The sequence below is a fragment of the Magallana gigas genome, chromosome 10, assembly GCF_963853765.1.
Source record: "Magallana gigas chromosome 10, xbMagGiga1.1, whole genome shotgun sequence".
NCBI classification, from domain to species: Eukaryota; Metazoa; Mollusca; class Bivalvia; order Ostreida; family Ostreidae; genus Magallana; species Magallana gigas.
Window position 1 is genome coordinate 4,299,820 of NC_088862.1, and position 21,381 is coordinate 4,321,200.

The 21,381-nt window shown below is 32.2% G+C and overlaps 1 protein-coding gene across 2 annotated transcripts; it reads left to right on the forward strand.

Moving 5' to 3' along the window:
• The first annotated feature begins 233 nt into the window (after positions 1-233).
• LOC136272497 (cyclic GMP-AMP synthase-like receptor) lies at positions 234-21,254 on the forward strand. Of its 2 annotated transcripts, XM_066074141.1 has the most exons (8): positions 234-392; positions 8,804-9,091; positions 9,964-10,012; positions 10,294-10,356; positions 11,477-11,679; positions 12,581-12,821; positions 18,318-18,533; positions 20,523-21,252. In XM_066074141.1, exons 2-8 carry the CDS (start codon positions 8,816-8,818, stop codon positions 20,939-20,941), a joined length of 1,467 nt encoding a protein of 488 aa, XP_065930213.1. In that variant the 5' UTR covers positions 234-392; positions 8,804-8,815; the 3' UTR covers positions 20,942-21,252. The 2 variants fall into 2 exon arrangements, with proteins under 2 accessions (XP_065930213.1, XP_065930214.1); XM_066074142.1 differs by lacking the exon at positions 10,294-10,356 and having other exon boundaries at positions 20,523-21,254.
• The last annotated feature ends 127 nt before the right edge of the window (positions 21,255-21,381 follow it).

A 21,381-nucleotide genomic window follows, 5' to 3' on the forward strand; every position in this document is an offset into this window, starting at 1 on the left:
TATATGCATAAACAGAAGTATTGTTTTATTACATATCAGTATGAAAGATATACATGTATAGTTGGACTTCAGTTTCCTTTGTATCATTTGACAATTGTCAATTACATATTTATTACGTTCAATCAAATAAAAACACACGTTTTGCGAAAAAAAACCCTTAAATAACCTTAATGTTGCCGTTTTCCAGGGTTATAACAACAGGTGACACTGACAGATAAACGGAGATTGTACTTACCTTATGACTAACTCAGTGTTTTTAAAAAATTTAAATTAATGAAAGTGAAAGTAGAAGACCTCTTTCCCGGAAAAGGATATCGATGTTGTACATACTGACCCACATTGAGCCTTATTGGTGGCATGGGCAGCTAGATCGTGACCACATTCCACAATAGGTGTGTATACTATTTAACTATGATATAAACATATTGAGGTTAATGTGATAATGTGTGTCAAATGCCTTTATAGATAGATATGTCTGATAACGAAAAGTTAGTAGCACATATATTCGACAATAAACAAATTACTGTTGTGCATTTTTATTTAAAAGGTTTAATATATATGTCTTTATTTCGATACGAGGTGACAAGTATCTAGTCTGTTGTACAAGTAGATAAATATATGTATAAAACGGGATGTATACCTTATTAATTTGTTTTATATTGTCGCAAAATATATTATTTTCTGATGTTGTTAAATGTTCTTTTCAAAGAAGCCACTGAGATGAGAACAAGGGTGGAAACATAGAAATGTTCAAACCCACTGTATATCATATCTATACATGTGTACAATATGTTTAAACCAAAGAAGTTAGATATACAACTACTTGATAAATTCTGAGACACAGGCCGGTATAGACTTGGGAAGCAAATTGTCGTATCTTACATTTTGAAATAACTAGATGGAATGTCAATAATTGGATGTCAAAACACAATTTAACTTATGACATAATTTGATGTTTATATAACACTACTGGCTCTAAAAACCCCTGTCCGTATGAAAATCCCCTGTCTTCCCCTGTCACCCCCTGTGTTTTCACTGTCATCCCCTGTACATCCCCTGTGTGCCACTGTACAGAACCCCTGTATACCCTGTCATCCCCTGTGTGCCCCTGTACACAACCCCTGTGTGCCACTGTAAGCCCCTGTCACCCCCTGTACGCCCCTGTCATCCCCTGTAAGCCACTGTATACCCCTGTGCATGCCCCTGACAATCCCTGTACGGTCTTTAACTGCTCGCACAGTAAATAAATAGCTTTTAATTAATTCGGATTTTTAAAAATTTGTATTTGGCATTCATGTTTTAGACGGTGCTTGTTTTTCTTTGCATTTCAAAGAGGGCAATATAACTACAAACGTGAATAATTTTAACTCAACATTGACACAAATCAAGATAATTTTATTCTTGTATACCGATAAACCGCTTATTTTATTACATGCATTTAAAAATATACCCGTGTTCTGTAGTTTGTATAAAAAAAAAAGTAAGTAGAGGAGTGTGTAAAATATGCAATGTTCTGTGCCATGTAACCTGCCTGAGCTAAAGCGCACAATAACACAACATGATCAGCACGTGCAGATAACCACACACAGATCGAAATGTTGAAATAATCACCTATATCTTGACTGTTTTGTCCAGTGTAACAGGCACTAAGCATCAGGGGGAGTGGGCCAGGAGGGCCTGCCCCCCCCCCCCCCCAACTTTTTCTCGCAGCAACTAGTTGTTTTCAATTTACATATAAAAAATAGAATTATCATGGAGTCCCCCCCACACACTTTTTGGGGAGCATGTAAAAGATTAATATAAAAGATGAGTCTGCCCCCCCCCCCCCAGCTTTAAAAAACGATGCTACGTGCCTGTGTAATGATGCATAGAAGTTCATAGTCTTTATGAAGTTCACGTAAATCGCTGGTATTTGCTTTAAGCTTTTTTTTTATATATCATGAGAGAGAGAGAGACAGAGAGAGAGAGACAGAGAGAGAGAGAGAGAGAGAGAGAGAGAGAGAGAGAGAGAGAGAGAGAGAGAGAGAGAGAGAGAGAGTTGAGTTTTTGTCGGAAGGGGGATTAGACCGGTCCATTGGCAGTTTTAACTTCTATCAGTGTGCATTTTCCAATTTAGTTATTTATATGCATTACTGTATAGAATTGCCCTCATGCAAATGCCGGTAACGGGGTAACATATATTCAAACATGCATTATTTTAAACAATGTTCCGGGTTTCGGATAAGAAAAATATCTGGATTCATACATTTATTTAAATTTGATTTCATTTGAAAAATATAAAAGAGCAATATACAGTTTTAATTCATATCACTGTGCAAAATAATGTTCTGAATTTAAAGCTCTTCAATCTTTTCATGTTTGAAATTTTCAATTTCTTGTTTCTTTACTTGACAAATTGTGAAGAAAAGTTATAAGCCCTAGGGTCTTTAAACAACATATTGCATTATTGTGTACCATTACCGAGAATTCAGACCTGAGAACGTGTGTGTATATACAAGTACACGTGTGTCTGACACCTCATTGTTCCCAATCTCGCTACCGTGCACAGCAAATGTGTACAGTATATGGGTCATTATCAAAATATGCAGACTTTTGAAAAATGTAAAACATGAGAAAATTATTGCTGAAAAAATTACTTTGATTGCAAAAAACACATTTAACAAACAATGAAGTATAACATCTAAAAATTTGCAAACATTGGAATCTACCATTTAGCTGATAATTAGACTAAAATGTAATGAACTGTAAAAATTTGGTCAGTGGTGTAACAGGCATATAGTATAGGAAAAAATTCTTAAATAAAATAAAATAATTCTTTTAAAATGATGGACATAAAGTTTATATCAACAAACCTCATTTAAAGTTATCAGAATTAGATAACAGAAAATATTTGACACATTTACATATTGACCAACATAACATTTGAGACAAAGTCTTGATGTTACTCAACAAATTTTTAATTTGAGCATTAAAAAGAACACAACTGGATTTTTCTTTTTATGGAGCATAAAAAAGACATTACTATAAATGCACTGGTGTTTTCAAATATACATGTATCATTGCCAGTTAAATTTATTTGGAGAAAAATGTACATGTTACACCACTGATTATTATGTTTTACCACTGACTTAAAGTTACACCAATGACCTATCGATAATAAATAAGAGATAAGCGCATTAAATTTTGTAAAATAAACTAATCTCTATTTTTGATTGCATTTAAAACATGATAAATTTGATCTTAAATAAAAGTTTTCGTACCTCATTCTTTCGTAATCTGAAGAGAGATACACTGTTACACCACTTATAATCAGTGTTACACCACTGACACAAAAACGGCATGTACATGTTTTTTACACGAATTCACTCATTCTTTGATGTTATATTTCATACTATTGGCATCCACACACATTTATCTACCTTGTATCGAGTTCGAACTTTCTTTGGCTCATCAATCTCACAAACAACATCGTCAATACTATACCAGCTCATATCAATCATACATTTTGGACAATAAAATTGAATTTTCTCCAATTTTCTCCAAAATCTATGCATACAACTCGTATAAACTTCCTCTTTGTTTGTATATGTTTCTTGAAGCTCAGCTAGCATTTGTTACCTTTAAGAATTTGAAAGATTTTAGTATAACATAATAGGGAATGTGAAATGTCAGTGGAATAACATATCTTATAATACACTATAAGTCATTAAAAAGTTTGATTTTTTAATAAAAATAAAATGTGGATAATTTCAATTCTTTATTAGAATAAATTTGTTTTTACTTTTATCTTTTAATCAAGTATTTAAATGAGTAAAACATAATTAGAGCATACAAAATGTCAATGGTGTTTCAAATAATGTCAATGGTGTAACAGGTCTCATTTTCCAGATTAAGAAAACACAATTGCAATTAAATAGTCAAGCTTTCTTTATTGTGACAGTGTCTAACTTGTAAAATTGATAAATAACAATTGTTCAAAATGCTCAAAATATAAATGAAATGGAAGGAAAAGTAAAATAATTAAATAATGTCATGTGGTGTAACAGTTTTTTCAGTGGTGTAACAACAATTTTTGGTTACGCCACTGACCGTTATACCCCTGATGTATCCATAGTAAATGTAGCAGTATGACCCAAGAGAACAGATACTACACAAAGCTACATAGCCTATGTTATAATGTGATAAACATTCATCATTTATGTGAAAAACTTTTTTGTTCTTTCATATTAGAAAACCTTAAATAGCACGTTATCCCACTGACACAGTTTACATTGTATTTTTCGGAGCATTTTAACATTTTCTGTCATATTTTCTATCACAATGATGTCATCACTGATACATTTATCTTTTTAGTAGCAGGGAATGATATCACTATGATCTGGGGGATTCCAACTGTAGTACAATATTATTTACTTGATGTATTTTAAGATATTTTTATATAATTTGCCTTGTAACACCAATGACAAAATTTTTTTGTACAAGCATACATCTCATCAAATTCATTGTTTTTAAAAGAGAACTTGTTAAGGAGCATAGCAGAAATTAAAATATGAATGTTGTTTTGAAAATTAACGGTGATTTTTGGAATAAAACATCAATATTATTGAAGATATTGTAGGGTAAAGACGTTGGAAAAATTTAATGACAACATAAATTCACTGAAATCTCATAACAAATAATATTTTTTTTATACTTTAAGCAGTAAAATTGTCGATTAATTTGTTCAACAATATAGGTTTAAGTTTCTAAAATCCAATGGTACTGTATATATTCCCCAGAACATTATTTTTCCCCCTTTAAATTGACACTGACACAAAAGGCTGCATATTTTGAGAATGACCCATATAGCTATTATGTAATCACTGAACGACCAGTCAGATCTTAGGAAGTGTGTGTATATATACATGTACACGTGTGTCTTTCATCTCTTTTTCCCGATCTTGCTACCGTGAACTGCAAATTGTCAAGAAGGGCTGTGTACAGTAGCTATTATATAATCACTGACAGCTAGTTGTTAATCATGTGTCTTTAATTTTTTTGATCAATTGATCTGGTGTAGAATAAAACATTGATGAATTAAAAATCTATTTGTCAGCTCTAAGTTAATCTAAATAATTATAGAGAATTGGTTATGAAGATTAGTTAGTATTGCGTGTTTACTTATTAGGAAATTATTTACCGGGTAAATTATGAGTAACTTTTAATTTATGATCAATGCAATCTATCCTCATTCTCTGTCTCTCTGCCTCTGTGTCTCTCTGCCTCTGTGTGTGTATGTGTGTGTGTGTGTGTCTCTCTCTCTCTCTCTCTCTCTCTCTCTCTCTCTCTGTATCTTTATAATCTCCTTAGGCTACATGTATATAGAAAACACTAGTTCTACAATGACATGTATGTTGTGTATGTTATGACCAGGACCGCGGAATGATAAAGAATAGGTGAGGAAATTAGGATTGCATGTTTACTTATTATGAAATTAATTCCCGTATAAACTATACAATTCATAAATTTAATTCAAAATCAATGCAAACTCTCTCTCTCTCCCTCTCTCTCTCTCTCTCTCTCTCTCTCTCTCTCTCTCTTTCATGATTAATCAGGTGGTTTTTTTTTAATTTCTCAATATCTACATAACCTCCTACATGTACATGTATAGAAAACAAATTTACATGTTCTGACATTGACGGCAGACTTCACTTCACTGGCAATTAATTAACACTTAAATTTGCAGTAAGAAGAGATTTGAAAATAAGATTTTAAAAATTAATGAAATTGATTATGAGAATAAATCATTAGTTGAAATTAAATTCAAAAGTCCAATAAGCCGGTCAGAAACATACTAAACAAACATACAAAAATAGTTTCTTAGGCAAACTTATATAAGCTATAGAAGCTTTTAATTATTTTTGATTTTCACGGGAAATTAATAAAGATATAACCAAGAGCTTGATAAAAAAAAAAAGAGGAAAGGTGTACTCTGTCATTACATGGCTGATTATAATTCTATATTTTGATTGATTCATTGGTTTTAGTGCGCACTGAGGGCTTTCACACCTATTATTAAAAATAATCCCCGCCCTCACCTGAGGTTCAACACCCGGTGAATCTCAAATTTTAAGTTGTTAGGATGATTATTTAAGTATCAATAAATCATCAACTAAAACATGCGATTTCTAAAATTACGATAACAGTGTGTCTTGTGATTCGGCGCTGTTGAGTGAAAAATATTGACTTTAAGCTCAAAATATAACATATGTGATTTCAGTTGCATTAAGTAAATAATATTGAAAAAAACCCAGTCAAAAGCCGTACAGTGGATGTCAGGGCATGCACAGGGGTATACAGTGGCTTACAGGGGATGACAGTGGCGTACAGGGGGTGACAGGGGCTTACAGTGGCACACAGGGGTTGTGTACAGGGGCGCACAGGGGATGACAGGGTATACAGGGGCTCTGTACAGTGGCACACAGGGGATGTACAGGGGATGACAGTGAAAACACAGGGGGTGACAGGGGAAGACAGGGGATTTTCATACGGACAGGGGTTTTTAAAGCCAGTAGTGTAAAATACACAAACAAGATACGGCGCAGCGCTGGCGAGCAAAGCAAAAAGAAAGAGCTTAACCTACAGATTCATCAAGATTCATCAAGAATATTTTAGTGTTTGTCCCATAATGCTCTCTTATGTTTTCTCCCGTGGTACTAAGCCAAAAGTGGCTAACATTTAACACATATTTCACGGTGCCTTGAGGTTTGAATACAAGTTTTGAGTACTGCACAAGCTTTGTTGAGACCCAAGAGATATTGTTTACTTTTTACATGTTTCCATTCCTTCATATTGATTTGAGATACGTACACAAATGATTCTATATTCTTAGGTACATGTATAACGTCACAGTGATCTCGCGCTACATTTCCCGAGATAAATTCAGAGGTGAATCAAATGCGTGTACTAGCAATTTAGTAGAACCTACCATACTTGCCTCCGTTGATGATTTTATTTTTTTATTTTTGGTTTGGAGATATTTTATATATATATATATATATATATATATATATATATATATATATATATATATATATATATATATATATATATATATATATATATATATATCACAAAAGTATTTTCTCAGTGTCCGGTAAAAATATAATAAAAGAAAAAAAGCAACACTAACTGCAAAACATTAGCGCTTTCATTGTTAAAAATCTTCAGACGTTTTACAGTCGGTATATAATATATATATATATTAGTAGGAGTCGTATATCAGTCAAATTTAAAGCTAATTTTGCATGCATGTACATGTCAAGGAGTAGCTTATATATTTATATATTCTGAGCTACATTTGGGAACTAATTGGGAACAAACCAAGGCCTTTTGTGGAAATGACGCTGAGTTGATTGTGGTTCTTTAAGTAATAATGAATAAATGGTTTCCACAAGTACAGCTAGGTAACCTATAAACATATACAATTATAATATTACTAAAACACGTTCATTCTCTACATTAACTCATTAACTGTCAAATATAGATTAAAAAACCTAAGAAATTTACATGTAAAAAAATTTATTTCGTTAATAGTTGGCGTTAAAACAATTTAAATATATGGGTTAGCTAACACTTGTTTTAAAAACCTTTAGTTTGCGGTAACAAACCCATTTCTTCACATGCTTGGGGTTCCTTGTTATAACGTCAAATATGGAAATTCATTAAGTACAGACACTTAGAGATCCCGATTACAGTGCTTTTACAATCATCGTTATTTACAGCCGTAGTGGGAATATATATCAAATTGAACAATATATGGCAGTATCCATTTACAATGTATCTCACTTTGTGAACTTTTCTGATCACCTGCTGTCTTTCGTCTGTGGGCTTCTTTTGATAAATTGTTTAGTGCATTGTCAAATCGTAAAATATCTGAGAATTTTGCAAGTTTTAAAATATTCTTAAAAAGTTCCTTGTATAAAGATTTCGAAAAAGAATGAATGAATATTGTTGTTCCGGGAAGGGATATGGCACATGGGCTTGTTGTTTCCTTAAGCGACATGAAATGTTTGTTTAACAACGTCGTACTATATAAAAGTGAGCAATGGGTCGTTGTTTCATGTATCTTTCCCGTTCATTGGTCATTATCGTTTACAAAATAAACATTTTGCGATTTATAAAGCGTAAGTTATATAATATCGTAAAAGATAGGTAGAAATTAAATAATACGTACGTTCTGTTTTAGTTTTTTTCCAGTTAACAGAACTGAAGGTGCTAGCACCATTACCACCAGTCTGCATATGTAAACCCATGGAAGACTTGAGCAATTTGAGCTTAAAATTCAAGGAATTTTGTATGAATATTGACAGGGAACAACTTCTTGTAAAACCATCAAACGACAGACAAAAAATAAAGTTTGTCAATGAACAGAATACACGCTTATTTTGAAATAATCACATTTATAATACATTCGCCAATAAGGCATGATGTTGATCTAGTATATATATTGTAGAAACTACTGTGGAACCATCATTGTTCGCGGGGGACCAATGTTCATGGCTTTCGTGGGTAACTTTTGCCCACGAAGTCACATCCCCACGAACCTATGCTCAATCCTTTGTTTGATATTGATGAAAATTATTCTGATTATACTACCGACGAAATTACGTCCCCCGAGCCCAGAAAATTTTGGCTTCCCACGAACATTGACCCCCACGAATAAAAGTGATTCCACAGTAATCCGGAAAGGAAAAATGTACGCACATATCATACAGTGTAAAAATTCTCGACAGTATGAATATTCCAAAGTTATTTTATTTAGGACACTGGCGCTATGGTTATCAAATGTCATACCTGCGGAAAAGACAATTTCAAGAATGAGGGAGGACTCAAAAGTCACATAACATGGAAACATTCAAGTAGCCCAGACGGCAGAGGATTGCAGCCATCCATTTCTGCACGAGTCCAGAGGGATAATGGAGCAAGACCCAAAAATAATATTTCAGGTCAAAAAGATCACTACGGTGATAAAGATATTATTAAGGATGTTGCAAGGGAGGTGCAGAGGGATTCACGCCAAAGGGGTTCTCAAGAAGAAATTCTGTTCAAAGTAAATTATACTTAAAGTAAAGTATATTCTTTAGATGTATATATGACAAATTCTATTTCTTTTGCAATAATAGAATATAAATTCATGGTGGATTTATTTTTTTAATTACTTTTGCGGGGTAAAAGTCTGTCCGATCATTCATATATTCGATTAATTTCTTGATAAATTTGCATAATCTGTGATGGACATTATTTCATTTATAGGGTTTTTGTTGACAAAGATCACGTCTATATGTATAAGTTAGTCATGCATAGTAAGGCAATTACATGTATCCCTCCCCATCTGATCATGAATTCCTATGATAACATGAACATGAATTGTCTTACCTTTTAAAACATTTTAATATATAATTCTCACTAAAAACAAAAATAATGGTAATAAAGCGGTATATCAAACTAGATATTGAATGGTCTGCCGTTTTAACATAAAAATTGTTGGACCACTACCCCACAACTTATCAATATTTGCCAAATTTCGGCAAAAGGGGGGGGGGAATAAAGCAAGGATTACGCGACAAGACGGACTGGTTGCTACTTTAAATGATACTTGCATCTACGGCTTAAGAGTTTACCAAAATATTTCTTTGCTGGGATTGAGGAAACATATGAATTGTTGGACCTTCTGACAGAAATTTTGTCTTTGGTGTTTGGCCTTTAGCAAGATTAATGTCTTCTAATTCTATATCATATGTTGTTTTTTTTTTGTCTCATGCCCAGACAATATTTGTATGATAGAGTAAATTAGACGTTGACTTTCCGATATCTCTAAAGTTACGGAATTACATAAAAATTCATCATTTACTCGTTGTATCAAATATGATTTAGCAAATAATGGTGAATGCATTTAACACGCATTGTATTTTATGATATTAGGATGGTGCAGGAGGAACAAGACCAAAAACGAGTCCAGCCAAGTATAAAGGTGACAAAAAAGATTTGCTGGTTATTTTCTAAACTAGTAAAAGAAATCGTACTCGAAGCGTTATGGTCACATTAAAGTATAAGCTATCTAAGAAGAACCAATACTTTCATCCAAACCTTCGGACACTTGGCAATTGCTTAACAGATTTTCAATCAAATATTAAACTAAACAAGGTTACGATGATTTATAGTATTGGTCATTAATTAACCCCTTTCATGATAAAGTCAAAGAAAAAAATGATAACATACAAACAGTTACATCGTTTCTATTTTACTCAATAGAATTTCCAAAACAAAGCAGAAAAACCGAGGAATCCGGCCGCAGACCTTTGTCATCAGCTTTTGGTAAGAAGTTATTTAGATTACGCACCATTGCTAGCAGACCTATTTTTGTATTCAGACCAAGAATATTTTATTGAAGAACTTTAGATAAAAAAAATAATAAATCACCCGCTTTGGCCTTCAACTCAAAATTCAGGCAGCTTACTTATATAGCAATATACCTTCATAACTTGCACATGGGTTTTTTTTTTGGTTTCCCAGTTATTTCGATATGTAAGGACATGTTCTACGTATGAATAGTTTCTTAAGCGAAGACAGGTACTGACAAACAAGTTTATAAAACAGGGTTATCAACATTCGCGATTGGAGTCATCATTTCGTAAGTCGATTCAACGACCTCTTTAGCAAATACAATCTTTAATTGGGTCGCATCTTGATTGACATTTTTTTACTTATTGCAAGACCATATTTAATCGCCTAATTGTCTCGGATTTTTCCGTTTTCTCGATTAAGACAAAGAGCACACGGCTTCAAGTGGCCGGCCAACAGAGGATGCCCACTGAGGTTCCCTCCACCTGATCCTGCCTCTAGCTAATTTTTTAGAGGTCCGTGTTTACTCTGCTCCTGTTTGTATTTTTCGTTTGGACTTTTGATTTTTAATACTGTTCGTTATCACTACTTGTCATTAATACACTGTGAGCCAACTATTAAAGCGAAGACGTTTTTCGCGATTTTTCTGAGATGAAATGGTTCACATCGATTCATTGTCGCCACCAAGCCTTATTAACACCCGGGTTTTTTTTCACCACTGTATGGCAGATACTGGTTCGTGGCTAGAAATATTTGCAAAAATGGACTCTCGCGGTCCTCGCAAAAAAATTCTCGCTAGCGAATAAAAGTTCGTTTAACGGTCATTGACATCATTGCTTAACATGCAGGATGAAACATTCAGTCAACTGAAAGGTGCTTGAATGTTTATTAAAACATAAATAAATAGGTTGTTGATATTCGGTCATCGTTTCAGTACCTTCGGTAAAGTTTACTACAATATGACTGAATAAAAGGTTTAAGCCTTAAGTCATCATTCAAAATCTTCAATGACTGAATGGTAGAACTTTGTTTTTGTATTTATTATATTGGTTTTAATTGCCAAAAGATAGTAAAGGTTTCAAAATTCTTGCAGGTGGTAAGCTGTCGTGCCATGCTCCAGATTTTAAAAAATATGTGGATATGATAGAAGTTGGAATTAAACGTCCGAAGGAAGATAGCACATTTAGGACCAGCGAAGTAAACAAGTTCATAAATGCTTTAACAGACACGATGGAGAGAAGATCTGACATACCGATAACACTCTTAAAATCTGGGTCTTACTATGACAGAACCAAGGTAACTTTAAAACTGTAATGCCATCATTTTGGTCGATTTGAAAATCTACTTTTTACCAGTGTCTTATTAGGTGACAAGACTTCGAATCAAAGTAATGTATATACAAAACATGTCACCAATGACGCAAATGGCGGTACTTGCATATATATATGCATGAAATACAAATATATAAAAACAATGTGAACATTATCGTTGATGAAATGTTTAAATACTTTTTATTTGCTACATTTTATTTAAATAATATCATTCTTTGAATATTTTGAGATGATTAAACACGGTCGTAGCATGATCAAATTTATTAAGGTCAGAAATGCTTTACGTTTGAATATTTAATATAACATTAATAATGCCGGAAAAACTTGACCCTATTAATGATTGAATGCAAGTATTTGTTTGTATGAAAAATATTAAAAGCATATAGACAAACCCAAAAAAGTTTAATTCGGCAAATAAAGACAAGTTAGATCGTTGCCTTCTGTTAGATATCAAGCATGTTGCTAAAATCATTTGTTTGTATATGACTAAATTCATATGCAGTACAGGTATTCTATATTTCATATACTAATTAACGTAGTTTGTGAGAATTTAAAACTTGACTGTGTCAAATAGGTCTTGGGCATTGTATAATGGAAGAATATACATAAATCATACATTAAAATCCAAAGAAACAAAACTCCAAGATTTAATAGTCGTCATAAAATATATAACCGTTTTACACGGATTAAAATATGAAATGCGTAAGTGAGCTACTTTTCGGTGAATCAAATTAACGATATGTATAGTATTGAAACAATTAAAAATCTTTGCAAAATAGCGTTTAAACAGTATTTGCATATCAAAAATGTATTTCAATTTTTGTTTTTATGTATGACATTTATGTTTTTATTTATTCGTGGAACAGATCGACTACAACGATGAGTTTGATTTCATGTTTTATCCTGACATTAGAATGGAAGCAGATTTTACAAACTGTCCCCCCGGATATTGTAAAATTCGAAAAGGAGAGACTGTAAACAAAGACCTAGACCCTTTCATTGATAGGGACGGGTACCTTGTTCCTGAATTGTTCAAAGCCCATATTTTCGATATATTCGAAAAATGTCGGACTGATTCCAGTTTTAGACGAGGGAGGAGAACCCAAAGTAAGTGATCTACTGATCTTATTTTAGATTTACCTCTTATTTCGAGATCTCTCATAACGTGTTTGTGATTGAAATGCCTGTTCATATGCTAAGAACGCTCATAAGTGTTTTTCATTAATTTAGCATCGTTAGCCGTGTGACTTAAGATAATGTTTTCAAAGTCAATCAAATTTTTAGGGTATGCATCAAGATTTGGTATAAAATTGTAAATAATTTATAGGTATTATCGATCTCTGCTTAACAAAAAATATTATAACTCGGTTCAAGTGCATTAAACAACACTAATGCAGTTGATCGAATGAAACGTGCTTGAAGACTTGTTCAACTATAAGATAAAGTTCAGATCACTGAATGGGAAGTGCTAATCAGATAAGATTTTGACTTATATTTCTAACTATATATGTTTGAAATTTCGATCGGCTCTCTGTTCATTTACACAAGAATACCATATAAAGCACATTTAATTCATCAATTATTATTATTATTACCTATTGTCGTAAATATTATTAATAAATAAATAAATTGATTATTAATTGATTAAACTTGCATCATTAGCTCACAAAAAAAGAGTCGGGGGAGGTCATGCTTAGCTACTGTGGTTTCATCAATATTCGTTGAATACCAATTTTCGTGGATTTCGTTGTTAAGTTGATCCACGAAATTAAATGTTCATTGAAGTTCAATTTCAACTAACATTTTGTATTGATAGGATCATTGGCCACGAAATTACGAATCCTTGAAACTGTGGTCTTCAGAAAATCCACGAAAATTGATACCCACGAAAATTAATGAAACCACAGTATACCCCCGGCGTCGGCGATCGGACCTGGCGAAAATTTTTGGTGTAGGTCATATATCTAAGTCATTGCTTGTCCTATCTTCACCACACTAACATGGACGATGCATCTTGACCTTCTCATGGACATAAAAGACTTGGATGCTACATCTGGGTCCTGAATTTCAGATGCTGGAGGAGTTAATGTTTTTGGAGCAGGTTAAAGTTTTTGGTGCAGGTGCCCTTAGATAGCAATATCGTAGTAACTACTGGTCCTAACTTCACTAAACTTGGATGAATGGTGCGTCTTGTAATACTGATGCACAAAACAGGCTTGAATGCGGAACCTGATCCATAACTTTGGATGCTAAAGGAGGTTAAGGTTTTTAGAGCTGGTTCAAGTTTTTGGAGCAAGTGCCATTTAATGATTATATCTTAATTACTGCAGGTCTTAACTTCAACACACTTGCATGGATGGTGCATCATATGATACTGGTGCATCTGACTGGCTTATATGCTGAATCTGAGCCATAGGTTTTGGATGCTAGATGAGGTTTTGTTTTTTGGAACAGGTCACATTTTTTTTATAGATAATAGCATGCATAGTTGATTAAACTATAATGTAGATGAATCGCAGAGGTAGCTTCAGACGCAGAGCCTGATCTCCATTATCAAGAATGCTTAAAAAATCTCCATCTTACTCAAATCTGTTCGTTGTTAAAAAATATAACATGATTTCTATGATTCAGTATTGTATAATATGATATATAAAACAATATTATATATTACGATTAACTGTACGATATAATAACATATTAAATAAACCAATTCCATATTATAAAATATCGTATTATATGTATAATATGATATATAAAACAATATTATATATTACGATTAACTGTTCGATATAATAACATATTAAATAAACCAATTCCATATTATAAAATATCGTATTATACGATATTTTATCATATAATATCGTACCATGTGGTACAATAATATATACCGCAAAATCATATGTAATAGTATCATGTGATAACATATTATGTAATACAATATCATATTACACACTATTTTATCATAATACTCAATGCTATACATAACAATATCATGATGCAATATCATATCATATAATATAAAACAATTGATTAAATATTATATCGTATCATATGTAACAGTATCATGTTATAAAATAATATATTATACAATATCATATTATACAATATTAAACAATATTGCATCATAATATTCAATACTATACATAACAATATCATTATACAATATCCCATAATAATATAAAAGAAAACCCAAAATCATATCATATAACGTTACACCATATACGAAGGTCAATCAAAAATACGAAGACTTTTGTCATAGCTATGTTACTTAACGTCATATCATTACTAAATTTGGTAGATATAATTTTGCATTAGTTTCAAACAATTTGCAAGAAAAAAAATAAAAATGTCTTTTATTTCCAAGAATTATTTAGAATCTAATCTTGCAAAAATGAGGTCACGACACACGGTCAGAGTTTGTGTTACGTCAACAATTAACCGTATAATGTTGAAAGTAATATCTCTAAAAATTAGGCTGAAAACCAAATAATATTGAAACATAAAATTAAGTTTTGTCTTGGTATTCTATGTTCCGAATAATTACGGGATATATTGTTTTGTCGAACAGATATGTCACTAAAGACAGATAGTTCTCTTAAGAATTGACTAAAAACATCGACGTCGCCGGACGTCACGGCGCATCGAGAAGTACAAACAAAATGAATTTAACTCGAGAAAAAGTCGATTCAAGGTGTAAAAATGCTCGGTGGCGCAAAAAATAAGTCAACAACTATTTGCAAGTTTGTGTTTAACTGAAATAAATTTTGTGGGGGTGGTGATAATTGTATTTTGAATATAAAACAGTCCGAAAGAGAGTAGAATATCTGTGAAAATTTGCTCAAAATATAAGTAAAGTCAACCGACGATCAGGGTTATCCTTACTGTATACTAAGCGATACACGGTTAGAAAATGAAAACTTTGAAGAACTAACTTATGATTCTCGAACAAATGTGTGCAAATAAGATGTTAAGTGGTTCAGTGCCATTTTGAATTGTAAGGAGAAAGCCACAAAAGACAAAGCGTGATATATAGATTGGGTATATCTATAAACTGTGCGTGTTTAATCTTGACGTCATGTTTTGAACGTTACCGTGCGCCGTGGTGACAAAACATGTTTTTAAAGAGGTATAACAAAAAGACCGTTTCATCAAATGGACTAAAACTTTGCATATCAATAACATAAGTGTTGGTGCACAGATTAATCTTTAATTTCATTAAAAATATATGATAGACAGCCACATTGTCTTCGTATTGTTTTGATTGACCATCGTAACCTATGATATACTATTATACAAATATTGACCGGGGTTAAGGGCAAAATTGATAATATAAGCCCCCGAGGGACGAAATATTACCTGGCATGAAGCGGAGGGAAATATTTTGGTCCAAAGGGGGCTAATATAATCAATGTTGCCCGAAAATACAGTCAGCATTTGTTTGTTATGAAAAAATAAACCAAAATTTTAGAAAGTAATTGAAAACTAATCGCCGTAATTGTCTCAGCTCGACAAAAAATTCACGAATTCAATTTTGTGCAAACAGATGTTCTACCTGATTTTACTTCACAGTATAATTCGCAAATCCTTAAATCCGTTATGATAGCAAACCGTCGCATTGCGCGTGCGTTGTTTACTTGCCCGATTGACTGTCTTTTACGACGTCACTTTGTTTCAGTGTCACGAAGAGTTATTTACGTTATCGTTTACGAATTAATAAATCAGAGGCGATTAATTGAAATAGAGGGAATATTCTCTCGATATTATTCTAAGCAGGTTAATATTATACAAATATTGACTGGGGTTGAGGGCAACATTGATTATATTAGCCCCCGAGGGACGAAATATTGCCCGACGCAAGCGAAGGACATTAGAAAAATAAGGATCAATCTAAGAGATTTTGTATTAAAGAATGAATATGAAATATGTGTTATTCAGTTAATATGATTCAAGTGTGTTTTAAGTCACTTTTGGGAATCGTTATAACAACAGTGATGCAAGTTTATCAAACCATGCTTAGTCAAGCATCGTGTAAATTGTAGTTTAATATGCACCAATCTATAGTTAAAGTTTAACACAGGTCAACACAGCCAATTTTATGTAAAAAAAAGTTTTCTGCGAATTCTATGTAATTAAAATTGTGTCTTATTTGATGGATAGACCCATTTCCTTTTTTTTTTAAATCAAACACAGAGATATAAATGCAACTCAAAATATGATTTAAAAAAAACAAAATCCCAATAGACAAAAGACGCACACAAACGAAGAATTAATCAAAATGCAATAATGATACAGTGCTTTACACAAAATTAATACTTCTATCAAAACATTTTTTCGTAATAACTCTTTTCAGTGTGACCATTCTGCATAATTAAAAGCAATATTTGAAGAAGAAAGTTTGCTAAATTAAAAATACTGACAACAAATCCTGATCAAGCTGAAATCGCATTTGAGGTGCAAAAAGGTCAAATTTAATTGGCTATAACTCAGAAGGATAAACACTGAACCCCCATTATCTTTGAATTTTTAAAGTATGTTTTGTCTACAGATTTTAATGATATACTTCTTAAGAAAGTATTGATACACTATGAAAAAGGACACCTTCCACTAATTACTGGTTACACATGTATAGTAAAAAGTAATCATGATTAGCAGAAGGAAAAGTAATCTAATATAATTATTTTCTAAAATTTAAAGGTGGATATTATTAGCTTGTGAATGATTACTTTTGAAGGGACTTGGACACGATTCGAAATCAAAAATTTTATTTTTATTTCTTGTGTATAAAATGGTATACTGGTGCATTTTAAATGATTTACAAAAATATTGAATGTTAAAGTTACGAGCGAGATACGGAGGTAACAATTGGCTGTTATGTAAACAAAGCTCGAGTCTTATAGTTGTTTACAAAATATGTAATATAAAGAATTACCATTTCTTAGACAAAATGACATGTAAAAACAATTTGAACTAATTCAATATCTTCATAAATACTATTATCAACAAAAGAAAGATACATTTGATTGAAACTTACACCAATACAACACATATGTAAAAAGGACAATATTCGAGCTCTGTTTACAAAACAAAGAATTAGGAACTCTGTAACTTGCTTATAACGTGATATTTGACTTTCATATTTTGGCATAGCATAATGAACTTCTATATTTATCAGTATAAACCTTGAAAATGGAAAAATAAAAGTTTTAAATTTTAAGTCAAATCGTGTCCAAGTCTTTTTAAAATCCAAAATTATTGTAATTTAATTGTTACCATTGAAAATAATTGACATCATCCCTCCTTCAAGAGAAAGTTTAGTAACAAGATTTCTTTAAAAAAATCAAAACTAACATTTCTTAAATTAAGAGTATTCATTATTACTTATGAAGTTGACAGAAAAATAATAATTTGTATAGGCATCATTTTAAATGTTCATACGATTTAAGCTAAAAGGAAAGAAAAAAATGATCTTCTCATGTATATCTACGATCTAAGTAGACAAAAACCCAAGGACATAGTCTGTTTTGAAAATGTATTATTGCGTCCAAATTCACAATATTAATACTTGTGTGCGTAAATCGATTAACTTTAACTCACATGTTGTAGTGAAAGCTCGGAAACCTGAGAGTCCAGCATACACCTTACTGTTCAGTTTAGGAATTCGCGGTAAAGCACCTATCGACATTGATCTGGTTCCGGCAATTAGAATTGATGGCTGGCCAAAAACTGCAAGAAAAGTCAAGTCTGGGACATGGATAGACGATAACGCGGCTAAGAAAGCTATGCAATGTTTCTATCTCGTTACCAAGAGATATCCTGAAGGTATAAACTTATAACTTACATTTTCGGTCCCTAATATGAAGACCCTAATCTAAATGGATAAGGAATTAAAGACATCGACATAACTGACTGGAAGATATTTGATATTTTCAACTTCAGTGGGCCGAATTTAGTTTTCACTGAGCATGATTTGCACATTCTGCTAAATATAGCGTATTTCAACTTTTCTTTTAATAACAAAATCTGGATGAAAATATGAAGATTTTGAAAGGAACATTTTACTGCTAAACGATTTTTCCGTTGTTTGGTAAGGTGAGCGTTGCTACTGTGCTTTTATGACGTTATTATCAAATATTTACATCAAACTTATTTCCCCCTGTAACACTGCAAATCAGATATAAATATAATCCTCTTTCGTTATTAGCAGTACCGATCAAACTTACCTAACAGAAGGTAGACCCCAACCAAACCCTGGGTTTTTACTTTCGAGGTTTACTGTGGGTTTACTTAATGTTTACCAAAGTGGACCCAGAGTAAATTCAGAGTACATATTGCTGAAAGCAGACGCTACATGTGTATTTGGAATATACAGGGGGCAGTAACATCATGATAAGATAAAAGACCGGTCTGATGTACACTTCAGTACGTGGAGTGGACGCTAAAAGCAAACCCCATGTAAACTTAAAGTAAACTCCAAGTCGACGCACATTTCCAAAAAACAGATCCAGAGTAAACCCCAAGTAAACCCCGACAGTAAATTTGGGGTTTAGTTGTTGGGTCTGCTCTGGTGTTAGGTTGGGTCTGATTGGTACTGTATCTACAAATATAGCTAGCTCACCAAGCATACAAAAGAACTTGCGACAAAGTCGTAAATTTTTTCACTCTCGTGGAATTTAAATAAGACCATTATCAATTTTACCCTTATTTTGATTTCTACAATGATTTTTTCAGCCATTCAAAATTGATTGATTTGTAATTAATAAGCATTTATTAAGTCGTACAATTCTTTAAAAATTTGCAAATTCTATTGTAAAATACAGCCCTGATACAATACTTACGCTAAGTTTTAATTGATTAAAAAAATAAAATAAACAGTTAAATAAATGTGATTTATTAATTCATTTTTATAGCAAAGTTATACATATCGCATGAAAGAATGGAACATAAAATCGTGCTACTTATTGCGTTGTGCACTAATTTGTCAGCATAATTCGACTATTCAAATGGCTATCCCTGTAATTGTGCTTTGCTCATAGATAAGAAAGAGGTTTTAAAAAATTAATCATAACAGTGGAAAGGGAATAGGGGTAAAGAATGTAAATATAAACATATGTTATTCAATTTGTATGCATACACTGTTGATGTTATGAGACCACATTTGTAAAAATAATTCAATATTAAATGAAGCTGTACATGAGTGCATTATAAGGAATCAAAATTTAAAAAAAAAATTAAAATTTCACGCAAATATAATACTATCCTAAACATTATTTTTCTTACATTTATTGAAACCATTTTACCAATCCATATTTTTAATGCGCCAAATTAATAGCAACGGTTAGTGCATTTTGTTGTTTCAATAAACTACACTTAAACCCGGACAGTAGAGTTTATTATTCAATATATAAGATTGAAAATCGTTTTACTAATTGCATAATCCAATTTGAGGAAAATCGCTACTAGAGTTTTTGAAATGCGGAGATTGACAATTTCCTTTATATTGCTATAATAAATGTACCTGTATTTTGTAATGTCCCATAAAATGAACCATATGGTAAATTCTTTCAATACTCTGCAAGTAACAAAGTAAGTTTAAATTACATATGGTAAAAAAATAGAGAGTTTTGCTCTTGCAGTTGTTCCTCATAATAACGACCATATTGACCTACTGCAAAGCAAAAAAAAAAAAAAAAACTAAAAAATAATAAAAATTTAAAAAAGCAAAGAAGGAAAAAGTTTCTGATTTTTATATTAACTGCATTCAATCCGTTCCATTTAATGACTTGTGTTATATTTCAAAATTTTCTTTAGATCACCCAGACGTTTGCCTGCTATGGAGGGTTTCCTTTTCACACGCAGAAAAAGAACTTATTCTTCATGCTAACAAGTCAGACAATGGTTGCCGGAAGGATATATTAAGAATTCTAAAGAAAATAAAGGAAGATATAAAGGAAAACATTAATTTAAAAAATCCAGTGGAAATGGACAAATTTTGCAGTTACCATCTAAAAATGTTTATTCTAGAGTTCTTTGACAAGCAAAGGAATTTTAGTAAGGAAAACAAATATCACTTGGTTAAAGAATGCATAAAGCAGCTCGCAAAATGTGTACGTAACGGAACTATTAAGAATTACTTCATTCCCAGAGACAATGTACTACAGTCAGTCCCAGAGGAAGAAAGGCTGTACGTTATCAGGGAACTAGAGGATCTTATACAACGAATGGTCTAGTGATCTGTCTTTATTGCGACATTGTCGCAAGTTGATGTACTTTAGGTTTGTCTGGGTTAAACACTTATAAATCTATTTGGTAGAGTGACCCTATATACGCATATTTCAAACTATCGACTAATTTTCTATGCCTGTGTATAATTGGATATCTTCTAATTTGCAAACGATTATTTTTCATTTAAAACAATCCCCTTTAATTATATTTCTTGTGAGAGAGATGGACACATTTTCTCTCGGTTATTCAAATCTTATACCATTGTTCGTATATTTTGATGTTTTGCATTAACGGCAATTTTAAAGCCATGATCTTTAGGTTAACATTATTCTTTTCATGTGTAATTATTACCATTCTTTTTTTTTTTTAAATATCATTGAACAAAAAGATCGTTAACCTTGTTAAAATGTCTAAACTGTGTACTGATTATTGCTTGATGGATCAA